This window comes from Colius striatus, chromosome 24 (genome assembly GCF_028858725.1).
Source record: "Colius striatus isolate bColStr4 chromosome 24, bColStr4.1.hap1, whole genome shotgun sequence".
NCBI lineage: Eukaryota > Metazoa > Chordata > Aves > Coliiformes > Coliidae > Colius > Colius striatus.
Genome location: NC_084782.1, coordinates 1,928,482 through 1,940,519, shown reverse-complemented (window position 1 = coordinate 1,940,519; position 12,038 = coordinate 1,928,482). Strand labels below are relative to the sequence as shown.

The following is a 12,038-nucleotide window of genomic DNA, read 5'->3' as shown; positions in this document are numbered from 1 at the left end:
AGATTTGGGTCAGGTCAGACCCATTTCCCTCACTCCAGCCACAGCTTCACCTCAACCCCCTTCTCCACCAGCTCCTCCAGAGCAGGTTGGCCAGTTAAAAGGCTCCAAAGGTTTCTTTTCACACTGAAAATAGGAGTAAACCCAACCCAAGGCCTCTCTCCTCCCACCCCAGCCCAGCACTTTGCTGCTTGGAGGAAAACAACCCCTTGGAACTCTCAAGTTTTATTTCATTTCAGCCCCTCCTGGGCAGAAAACATCAAGTGCCACAGGTTTCCCCCCACTAAAACACTCACCTACCCCACCAGCCATCACCAGAGAACCAACCCAAGGAAGGACAACTTAAATACACTCACTGAAACCCCAAATGTCCCCGTGTTCCCCCCCCCAGCACCGTGCCATGGGGGAGGGTCCCATAAATACAGTGCAATAATTAAGAGCTCCTTTGCAATGGCACAATCCAAAGCCACATCCAGCCCCAGGGCTGAGGGCTCATCCCTTGCTGCTTCCCCAAGCCCCTCTGCATCAGTGATGCTCCAGCCACCAGTCACTAACACCCCTCCTCCCAGTATACTCCAGTTTTGATGCCCCCCAGCACCAATAGCCCTGAGAGGCTGAGGGAGAGAGGCTGCAACTCCCCCCCTCCATGCATAAGGCTCCTTGTCTTGGCCAGGGGTTTGCCACAGCCACTGATTTTGGAGGCTGTGGGTGCAGTGCCCACCCCTGAGCTCCAGCCCCTCCTTACCCAAAGGTCACTTTGCTGCCTGATTAATTCTTTTAAGGCTCTGCCAGCTGTGGCAGGAAGGTGGAATGCCACTAGAAATGCCCCATCAGCATCTCCAAGACCCAATCTAACTGGGGAGCAACTGGAGTGGTCCCAAAACATGGCACCTCCCCACTGCAGCCCACTCTGGGCAGAGGTTTCTCAGCCACCTCAGGGGTGCCCCTGTGCCCCCAAATCCCTCCCAGGGCAGTGGGGGGTGATGGTGGGACATGTGTGGATCCCCCTCAGGGGTTTACACCTTCCCACAGCCCAATGAGGTGGCCAGCACAGTCCCCAGCTAACAACCAACCCAGGAGAGTGAGGAGAAGCCACCCAGGGTAGCTGACATCCCATCACCACCCTCAGACACCCCCAGCACTCCCTCACTCCCACTCTCCAGCCACCCCTCAGAGACCCCACACGCTCAGGACACAAGTGAGCGAAGGGGACAAAAGCAAAAGGGGGAGGAGGTCAGTGCTTCAGCAGCTCCCCCAGGTCATATGCCTCAAAGAGGTCACTGATGCCCTCACCCTCCAGTCCCCAGAGATAGTCATCCTGTTCCAGGGGGGGTGAGAAGGTGACAAAGGGTCCCAAGTCCAGGTGGGAGGGAGCACAAGGCAGTTGGTCCTCTGTCTGCTGCAGGAGATGCGGGGGGGAGCCCAGGAGCCCAGCTTCCACCTCCAGTAGTGAACTGGGGTCCCCTGGGACGGTGAGAGGCAGAGATGGGGGTGAGGAGGGGGTTCTTGTGCTCCCCCAGCTCTGGGGGCTGGGGTGGGGGGGCTGTGGGGCTGGGCTGGGGCTGTTTGGTGTGGGAGGGGGTAGAGTGTGGGCTCGTGGGGAGATGGCAGTGGAGGGGACATCGTTGTTCTTGCTGGGACTCTCCTCTGGGATCTCCTCTGGGCACAGATACACCTCGATGGGGCCACTGGTGCTCTTCAGGTGCAGCTGCAGGTTGTCCTGAGGGGGTAAAGCAAAGCTCAGAGGGGCACTCAGAAGGGTAACCAGAGCCCTGGGTAACCCAGAAGGGTAACCAGAGCCCTCCCAAGCACAGCCTCTAAGCCCTGCAGGGTCCAGGTACAGGATTACAGCACCTAAAGGAATGGCTCAAAGAGCTTCACAGAGACACCCCAAAACCATCCAAAGCCATGCTGGGCTGTACCCTTGGGATGCCTCAAATGAGCCTTTTCTCTTCTTGGAGAAGAGGCTGAGGGGAGACAGCAGCACTCTCTGACTCTCCCTGACAGGAGGCTGCAGGGAGCTGGAGGTCAGGCTCTGCTCCCAAGTGATAGGAGAAGAGGAAAGGGGCTCAAGTCACCCCAGGGGAGGTTGAGATTGGAGCTGAGGCAGAACTGTTTCCCTGAGAGGGGTGTCAGCCCTGTGCCAGGCTGCCCAGGGAGCTGGGGGAGTGCCCAGCCCTGGAGGGATCCCAAAGCCCTGGAGCTGAGGTGCTGAGGGCTGTGGGTCAGTGCTGGGCTGGGCAGGGTGAGGGCAGGGCTGGGGCTGCAGCAGCTTCAAGGGCTTTGACAACCAAGATGATTCCCTGATTGCCCATCAAGGCAGCAGCACCCACACTCCAGCCCTGCTGCAAGGGAGGGTAAGAGGTCCCAGCCCCACACACACCTTGCTGAACTCTGGCACCTCCAGCTGTGTCTCTGGAGGAGCCTTCACAGCGATCACCGTCTGCTCCTGGAAGTCTCTGATGGCACGAAGGTCCTGGTAGGTGACATAGGCCAGCGTGGAAGGGGGACAGGTATAGGAAAAAGGACTGCAAGTGGGATGGCTCATCCCCCCACACCCCACAGCAGCCTCCAAACACATCAGGAGGATGGAGCCAGGTTCTGTGGTGGCTGGTGCCAGGACAAGGGGGAACAGGCACAGGCTGGAACACAGACAGTTCCACTGGACCACCAGGAGCAAGTCCTTTGGTGCTGAGGTGAGGGAGCCCTGGCCCAGGCTGCCCAGGGAGGGTGTGGAGGCTCCTTCTCAGGAGGTTTCCAACCCCACCTGGACACGTTCCTGTGCCCCCTGAGCCAGGGGAACCTGCTTGAGCAGGGGCTGGGCTGGATGAGCTCTGCAGGGCCCTTCCAGCCCCCACCACTCTGGGATTCTATCATCTTCCCCAGCCCAGAGGAAGCCAACACGAGGAGAAAGGGCTCAGAGAGCTCCCCTGTCCCCAGGACCCTGTCCCTCCCTCCCCATCTCCCCCAGCAAGGATATCTCTGGTTGGCTTCATCATCGACCAGCTGCCGGAGCTGCAGGTTACAGTCATGCAGGAGCTGGTCCAGTGTCCTCTCTGTCCTGCCCAGCTGGGCCACCTCTCCCCTCAGCTCCTGCTGCTTCACTCTCACTGCTGCCTCCTCGAAGATCCCCGTCCCCCTGGCAGTGAGATGGCACCTGAGTGACAGCACATGGCCCCCAGATGCATCGGTGTGTGTCCCCTGTCTGTGGTGGGTTTGGGTGGGCAGGTTTTGGACTGGGGGGGTTAAAGGGGTGGCTTTATGAAAAAGAAGCTTCTGGAAGCTTCTTTATCTGACAGGGCCAGTGATGGACCCACTGCTGCCCAAGGCTGAGCCAATGAGCAATGGAAGGAACACGTGGGAGAAGGGGAAGAAGTTGCTGGGCAGCTGCAAAACTGCAGCAGCAGGGAGTGAGAATGTGAGAACAACATCTCTGCAGCCACTGAGGTCAGTGGAGAGGGAAGAGGAGGGCACTGGAGCAGAGATTCCCTTGTGCCCTGTGGTGCAGCCCATGAAGGGAGCAGAGCCTCACTCACAGCCCACACTGCAGTGGTTGGATGCCCAAGGGAGGCTGTGACCCCATGGGAAGCCCACACTGGAACAAGCTCCTGGCAGGACCTGGAAACCCACAGGCTTGTTCCTGAGGGACTGTTTGGCCCATGGATGACCCACCCTGGGGCAGTTTGTGCAGAACTGCAGCCCATGGGAAGAACCAACGTTGGAGCAGTTCATGGAGGGACTGTCTCCTGTGGGAAGAACCCCACACTGGAGCAGTGGGAAGTGTGGGAAGCCTCCCCCTGAGAGGATGCAGCAGCAAAGTCCATCTGTGATGAAGTGGCCATAACCCCCATCCCCTGTGCTGGGAGGGGGGAGGAGGGAGAGACCCAGAATGAGGTGGGGGGAGGGAGGTGTTTTAAGATTCAGGTTTTATTTCTCATTCCCCTGCTCTGTTTTGCTTGTTTGTTAATAAATCAACCCATTTCTCCCCAAGATGACTCTGTTTTGCCCACGCTGGTGACTCTCTGTCCTCACCTCCACTCCTGAGCCCTTTGTGCTATTTCTACCCCATCCAGCTGAGGAAAGTGGGCACCTGGCACCTGGGCAGGGCTAAAGCACCACACTGCACCATGCCCACATCCCACATCCATCCTCCCCCCACCACCACTCACATCCACTGGATGTTGTTCTTGGACTTCTTGCGGATGAGCTGGATTCCCTCCAGCACGTTGGTGATGTCGTAGATGCGGCGCTTCTGCACCTCCAGCAGCTCAGCTGCCCGGTTCAGATCCACAACCCCATCAGGAGAGTCGCTCAGCAAGCAGAGGAACTTCTTGGTGAGCAGCCCCAGAGAGGTGTCATAGCGAGTCTTCTCCCCAGGAGACTTGGGGGCTGCAGGGAAACAAGAGACACCCCTCAAATCTCCTTAGTGTGGGGTGTGGGATGGAGGTGGCAGTGATAGATACAAGATACTCTCTGTCTTCAGCTGTGAATCATGGAATGCCCAAGTGGTGGGGGTTGGAAGGGCCCTGCAGAGCTCATCCAGCCCCCAGCCCCTGCTAAAGCAGGTTCCCCTGGCTCAGGGGGCACAGGAACGTGTCCAGGTGGGGTTGGAAACCTCCTGAGAAGGAGCCTCCACACCCTCCCTGGGCAGCCTGGGCCAGGGCTCCCTCACCTGAGACCCAAAGGACTTTCTCCTCCTGTGCCAGTGGCATTTCCCATGTTCCAGCCTGTGCCTGTTCCCCCTTGTCCTGTCACTGGCCACCACACAACAAAATGTCACCTCATCCTCTTGACACCCACCCTTTAGGTGCTGATCAGTGTTGCTGAGGTGCCCCTGAGCTCAGGCTTCTCTTCCCCAGGCTCAACAGCCCCAGGTCCCACAGCCTTTCCTCCTCACACACATGTTCCAGCCCCTCAGCATCTTGGTGTCCCTGCTCTGGCCTCTCTCCAGCAGTTCCCTGTCTCTCTGGAGCTGGGGAGCCCAGAACTGGACACAGGACTCCAGATGAGGCCTCAGCAGGGCAGAGTAGAGGGGGAGCAAATCTTCCCTGGACCTGCTGCCCACACTCTGCTTGCTGCCCCCAGGCTGCCATTGGCTTCTTGCCCACGAGGGCACGTTGCTGCTCATGGGCAGTTTATTATCACCCAGCACTGTCAGGTCTCTCTCCCAGAGCTGCTCTCCAGCAGGTCACCCCCAGCCTGTCCTGGTGATGGGGTTGCTCCTCCCCAGCTGCAGGACTCTGCCCTTGCCCTTGTTGAACCTCAGCAGGTTCCTCTGTGCCCAGCTCTCAGGGTCACTCTGTGCCCTCAGCCACGTCACTGATGAAGATGTTGAATAAGACTGAGCCCAGAACTGACCCCTGATGGGATGGAGGTGACATGGTGCTGGACATACTGGGGACATTAAATGTGAACAATCCCTGACCTGGTGGAAAAATAACCCACCAACAGCCCCCCCCTGGGGGTTTTCTGCCAGTGCAGTGAGTTGAATCAGCTCAAAGAGCTGCCCAAGGAGGGGCTGAGGAGCCAGGGGCCAGCTCAGCTCACTTTGGGTGGAGGCAGAGGGGACATCACAGCAGTTGTAGAAGGGAAGAGATATGAGGTCTGTCATTCCCCCTCCCATCCCACCTGACCCAGCACCACTCACTCCTGGGGCTGGGGACCTGCAGCAGTGTCCTGCCCTTCCCCTTGGGCGTGCGAAATTCAGGGCCCTCCAGGTCCAGCTTCCTCTTGGCCTGGAGCAGGAGAGAAAAGCCCATGTCAGGGCTGAGCCAGACACAACCCCCCAAACCACCAGACTCCCCCTCCAAGGCATCAGCCAAGCCCTGGGTGCCACAGCCCAGGGTTGGGGGAAGATCTTGGAAGGGGGCTCATCTGGTTGCAAAACCCTCTCTGGGAAGGGCTCCTGGGTGAGGAGGAGATAGGGGTCCCAGCACCCCATCCCATCCCAGCAGCTCCCCTGGCAGTGGGGCACCCTCCAGGATTTCCCCCCCCCCCCCCACCTCCTGGCACAGCTCTGGCATCACAAGCAGCTCTGAGCCTGAATCTTCACCCTGCCAGCTGCCTCGTTGGGCTGAGGGGGGGTTCACCCCCACCCCGAGGCCACAGTTGGAGGCAGCTGAATGCCCTCAGCTGCCACCAGCACACCTGGGACTGCCTGGGCTCTGCCCTCCCCAGGGACCCCAAACACGTGCACCCAGCTGTAGGCAAACTGGGGCATGGGAGGGGGGGTGATGCAGGGGGAGTGCTGGGTCCTGTGAGCAGAGACATCTCACCAGGACAAGCAGCTCCTTGAAATCATCCCCCCCCAGCATCATTTAAGAAGAGATTCCCCCCAGATATGAGCAGGGGGGCTTTAGTGGGACACTGACTCAGCAGCAGAAAGCAGCCCCACACACACATCCCCCCATCCCCATCTCATACCTGCTCCCAGGCCGGGCTGTCCCACAGGGTCCCCCCCAGCACATCCCTCATGGTGCCTAGCTGCCGGTGCCAGCTCGGGAAGCACATCCCCCAGCTCAGGGAAGGGCTGGGGCACCTCAGCAGCCCTCCCATCCGAAGGGGCCGGCCCGAGAAACGCCCAGGGCTGTTTTCCCACCCCCTCCCTCCTTTAAGGAGCCAAGTGGATCCCGAGCTCCTGTGGGAATCTGTTCCCTCCCTCCTTTCCCTGAGCAGGTTTTTTCCCCCCCTCCCCCCCCGCAGCGAACTCATCTCCAGCCCCAAACCCGCCCCCGGCTGTGCCCCGGAGCTGCCGGCACCGCAGGGGTTAACGCGGAGCGCATGGGAAACACCTGCCCCGGCTCAGACCCCGCATGTGCCCCCGCGCTTGGGACCGTGCCCGGGACACACACACGGAGCATCCTGCACCCCTCCTGCTGCTGCCGGCACCCCGAGCCTTTTGCTTGCCCAGGCACCGCGTGTTCACATCGCTGATCCCCCCCCCATCCCCCTCCCAAAGTGGGGAAACTGAGGCACGGCAGCAAGGCTTGGTGTCCCCAGTGCCACCTCCGAGCCCCTCCCCCAAGGTCACAGCCAGCCGGGTGGTGCCCCCTGCCCGGGGGTAGGAGGGGAGAAAGGGGGACATCCCCCCACCTTCTTCACCTCTCCTCGGGGGGCTCTGCAGGACCCCGCAGCGCTGGGTCACACCACAGAGGGACAATGGACAAGGGGGTCCCCTCCTGTGTCCCAGCTGCCACCCCCTCCCCCCAGCGAGGTGGGCAGGATTAGGCACACGACAGCTGAGCAGGGCACAGCGAGGGGCTCCCAGAGCCCTGCCAGAGCTGGGGGTGGGGAACCAAAGCAGATGGGGAGGGAGGGCAGGGTCCAAACTCTAAGATCCCCCACCCCAGGGCACAGCAGGACACCCCCACACACACACACTGCTCACCAGCCCCTGCCTCCCAGGAGGTAGGGACACCCTGATATGAGGCTGGGGGTGGGAAAGGGGCCTCAACCCTGCACTGGGAGAGGGCAGGAGCTTGGGGAGGGGGGTGGTAAGGCATTGGAGGGAGGGCAGGCCAGGCCCCCTGCCAGCTCTGCTTGCCAAGCAGCCCTCAGCCCAGCCCTGGCGCCAGGGGCTACACCCTGCACCCAGCCCAAGGATCAGAGCAGCCCTCTCCCCCGGGGGGTGGGCACAGCCTGCCAACCCTTCCTTTCAACAGCACCCACTGCCTTCTCTGGGCTTGCCCGGGCCCTGCCCCAGCCATTCTGGCTGCTCCCCCTCTGCTCCCTGGTTCCCCCTCCTCCCTGTGTCAAGCCCATCACTCACCCAGCCCTTGGGGCGTGGGAATGCAGCACCCAGGGATGGGAACCCAGAGCTGCTGTGGGGCACCCCAGGATGCAGGCACCACGGTGGGGATGCTGCTTGTGCCAAAGGGCTGCTGGATCCTGGATCAGGCCCCCCAGGTGTAGCCCCTGCTGTCTCTGGGATGGCTGAGGGATACTGGGGTACAGGGGGATGCAGAAGCCCCAGGCTTGGGGAGTAAGGGGGGGTGTCAGCCCCACCATGGGCAGGGGAGGGAGGAGACCTCAGCTCTGGCAGTATCCCCCACCCTGGGTATTGCTGCCCACTCTGGGATGCCAACAGCAGCTCCATCCCCATCTGGGTGAAGGGACCAAGGCCTGGCTGGGAATATGCCCCAGGAAAAAAACCCCAGAGCTAGAAAAATCCCCTTTGACAGCAAGAGATCAGCCACCACCTTCCCACCCATCCCAATCCCCCCCCAGCTCCCTGTACCCCCCAAAATCCCCCCTGCTGCCAATGCAGAAAAAGCCCTTGATGGGATCTAGGGCAGGCTGGGATCACCCTGGGTCACCCCAGCAGAATCTGGGGTGCCAAAGAGCAGTGCTCCTGGGTGGGAAGAGCTCCTGGGGGAAGGGGAAGGCAAAGGCTCCAGCCCAGCACCCACAGGGGCTGCCACCTCAGGTGCTCTTTGCTCAGCACCGAAACCACGGCGGACTCTGAACACCTTTGTCCTGGCACAGAGAGATGAGATCCCACGGTGGATACAGCACTCCCAGCCCCTCTAGAGATCGCCTGAGACCCTTCCAGAGATCCCCTAAAGCCCCTCTAGAGATCTCCTAAGGCCAGGAGAGGGGCAAGTCCTCAGGGTGGGATTGGCACCAAGCAAAACTCATTCTGAAAGACACGTTTTTCATGGAGGGAAACTGTATTTAACCCACCCCAGGAGCCTCAAATCAGAGGCTAAGAGAAATCTGAACCTTTTTTGGACCATGGGACACAACCCATCCTGCATTCCTGCAGCCAGACACTGGGTGATGGGCTCCCACCAGGTGACCACAGCTCATTTATAGGGCACTAAGCCAGCAAGCAGGTGGGAGTGCCTGGGATTGCCCTGCTCAGGAATCAGGAGGAAACACTCATTATCTGATGGCCCCAGATCTGCACACAAAGGTTGTGGCTGTAAATGGGGGGGTGGAGGCCAGAACTCCAGCTGCCAGGGCCACCAGTGACACACCAGGGCTAGAACTGGGATTCTCCAGTGCTGGGAATGGGATCAGAGCATCAGGGAATGGGATGGGGATGGAGGGGAACCGAGTCACCAAGGGTTTCATGGCTCCCATGTGTCACCCTCCCACCCCAGACTCCATTCAAGGGACAGCTGCAGGCAGGAGCACCCTGAGCATCCCCTGGTGTGGGTGATGATGACGATGATGGTGGTGGTGATGATGCCAAAGAGGCCCTTAGCCCAAAACCATCTCCACAGTGAAGCACAGAAACAGGACTGTGAATCTGGGAACTGGGTCAAGGCTGGGGGTGTCTCCTTAAACACCAACCCCCAGCAGCACAGGATGAGGTATCTCACACCATCTGGAGACAAAGAGGACAAGGAGGAGACAGGTGGCCCTTGAGCCCCCTGGGACAGGGCTAGTGCTGACCCCAGGCAGCCCCACAGCCATGACACAGAGTGGGGAGCAAAGCCACCCCCTGTCCCTCAGCCAGGGTGATGTCCCCAGCTGGCACCAGGGACCAAAGAGGGGGAAACAAATATATAAATCAATCCTTGGAAAGAAAAACCTAAATGGAAGTTGGCAAGGTCTGGGATCCCTCCCAGGACCCAGGGAGAACAGAGGCTCACAGAAGGCTGGACACGTGCCCAGGCTGGGCCAGGCAGGAATTAAATGCCAGCTGCCAGCAGGGCCGAGGGGCCAGGGGCTCAGTGGGGGCCTTTGGGGAGGAGAGACAGGCTGGGCAGAGCCCCCCATGCACCCCAGGGCTGGGCAAGGGGCCAGCACCCAACCTGGCCCCCAGTTTCCTTGTCCTGAGGCAGCGGGCACTGAGCTTTGCAGGCATAACCCTGACCCCTGTCAGTGACAGGGACACAGGCAGTGCCAGCCACCCCCTCCCCGTGCTACCCAGCATAGGGGGGGGTCCCTGCCTCACGGGTGTCCCCGTGGGGATTGCTTCAACTTCCCCACCCCATCCCCCCCAAAACAAAACCCACAACAACAAAAAAAGGCATCACAAGCCCGGCTGTAACCACAGCAGGAACCAAAGGCGGGCAGCGGCACAGAACCGCCCCTTCCCCGGCTCCCCCCACCCCACCTCACCCCGGGGGTCGGCTCACCTCGGGGGTCGGGTCACCCCGGGGGTCACAACCCCTACAGCCAGGAGAGCCGTGGGGTAGGGTCGGTGCCCCCCACGTCGCTGCCAGGACACGGGGCCGAGGTTGGCAGCGATCGCGGCGCCGGGGCCGGGCTCTGAGGAACCGCCCGAAGTGTTTGTGAGACGGGGAGAAGCAACCAACCCCCCTCCCAAAAAAAAGGCCGAGAAGCGGAAGGCGGCGGCAGCTCCGGCCCGGGGGAAGTTGAGAAACGTTCGAGCCATTTCACTGCGACTTCTGATTTCAAACCCTCCCCCATCCCAAAGACACGTCTGAGGGGGTTACAGACCCCCCAGCGTGGGAAGTTAGGGAGGGGAAACGGGGTGTTGGACATACCGGGGTCACCCGTCCCGCACCCAGCCCCCAAGCCCCGTCCCACCCAAGCGATGCCCGAGCAGGGGGTGGGTGCAGACCCCTTACCGGCAGCCGTCCCGCCGAGGCCGAGCGGAGGGTCCTGAGCTGGGGGCCTTGGGGGGTGGCGTAGAGACCCCCCCCCCGAGGAGCTGGGACGCTGACAGCCGCCGGCGTGTAGAGCTGGGTGAAGCCCAAGGTAATGGGGGGGCTGCCCAAGCAAGAAAGCTCCCGCTCCACGGAGCCCATCACCGCCATGACCTCCTTCGGGTGGTGCTGCTGGAGGGGAGGGGGGGGCGGGAGGGCGGTTCCCCCCCTCCCCGGGGCTGGGGACACTCCCCTGCGGAGCCGCAGCATTGCAAAGTCCTTTCCGAGAAGGCCGGGGGGAGGAGGCAGGAGCACCCCGCGATTCTGCAGCGAGGGAAAGGGGCGGGTGGGGTGTGTTGGGGGGGGGTCACAATCTCAGCCACGGCATTTTGGGGGTGAGGGGGTAGAACCCCGCCGGGGGCTGACACCGGCCAGTCCGGTACAAATAAACCCTTCCCGGAAATAAAAGACACTGCAGCAAAGCGGCGGCAGCGAAAGCGGCCGGAAAACAGCGGATTTAGCCCCAAAAATGGGGCCGGGATGGGGGAGGGGGCGTCGGGGGCAGCCCCGGAGCGCGGCCCCGCCTCGTCCCGCTCTCGCCCGACCCCGATCGTTCCTTTCTTTGCTTTTTTTCCCCCCCCTCGGCTTTTCTTTCGCTTTTTCCCCCCCTTTTTTTTTTTGCCGCCAAACGCCGTCCCGCGAAATTCGGATTTCGCGCGGAAAACGCCGCGCGCTGATTGGCTGCCGCCGCCATGGCCCCGCCCCCGGCCGCGCCGCGCAGGGAGGGGCCTTAAAGGGGCCGCGCCGAGGAGCGTGTTGGGGACCAACATCACAAGGGCTGGAAGGGACCTGCAAAGCTCATCCAGTGCAACCCCCTGCCAGAGCAGCACCACCTAGAGCAGGGCACAGGGACTCACCCAGCTGGGTTGGAATGTCTCCAGAGAAGGAGCCTCCACAGCCCATCTGGGCAGCCCCTGCCAGTGCTCCCTCACCTCAACAGGGAACAAATTCTGCCTTGTGTTGCTTTGGAACCTCTTCTGTTCCAGCTTGTGCCCGTTGCCCCTTGTCCTGTCACTGGCCATCACTGAGCACAGCCTGGCTCCAGCCTCCCCACACCCACCCTTGATGGGTTTGTAACATGAATGAGGTCACCCCTCAGTCTCTTCTCCAAGCTGCAGAGCCCCAGCTCCCTCAGCCTTTCATCACAAGGGAGATGATAGAACCACAGAATCATGGAATGGTGGGGGCTGGAAGGGCCCTGCAGAGCTGCTCCAGCATAACCCCCTGCTAAAGCAGGTTCCCCTGGCTCAGGGGGCACAGGAACGTGTCCAGGTGGGGTTGGAAACCTCCTGAGCAGGAGCCTCCACCCCCTCCCTGGGCAGCCTGGGCCAGGGCTCCCTCACCTCAACACTCAAATAGCTTTTCCTTATGTTTAAATGGAACTTTTTGTGTTCCAGCTTCTTTCCATCACCGCTGCAA

The 12,038-nt window shown here is 61.1% G+C and overlaps 1 protein-coding gene across 1 annotated transcript; it reads right to left on the bottom strand.

Annotated features, from left to right (window-relative positions):
* Positions 1-305: 305 nt before the first annotated feature.
* On the bottom strand, positions 306-10,829 carry E2F2 (E2F transcription factor 2). The gene is made up of 6 exons (XM_062014478.1): positions 10,542-10,829; positions 5,645-5,732; positions 4,167-4,386; positions 2,978-3,136; positions 2,381-2,495; positions 306-1,717 (listed from the first exon to the last, which is right to left on the bottom strand). The coding sequence occupies exons 1-6, from the start codon at positions 10,827-10,829 to the stop codon at positions 1,232-1,234; spliced, it is 1,356 nt and encodes a 451-aa protein (XP_061870462.1). The 3' UTR covers positions 306-1,231.
* Between the last annotated feature and the right edge of the window lie 1,209 nt (positions 10,830-12,038).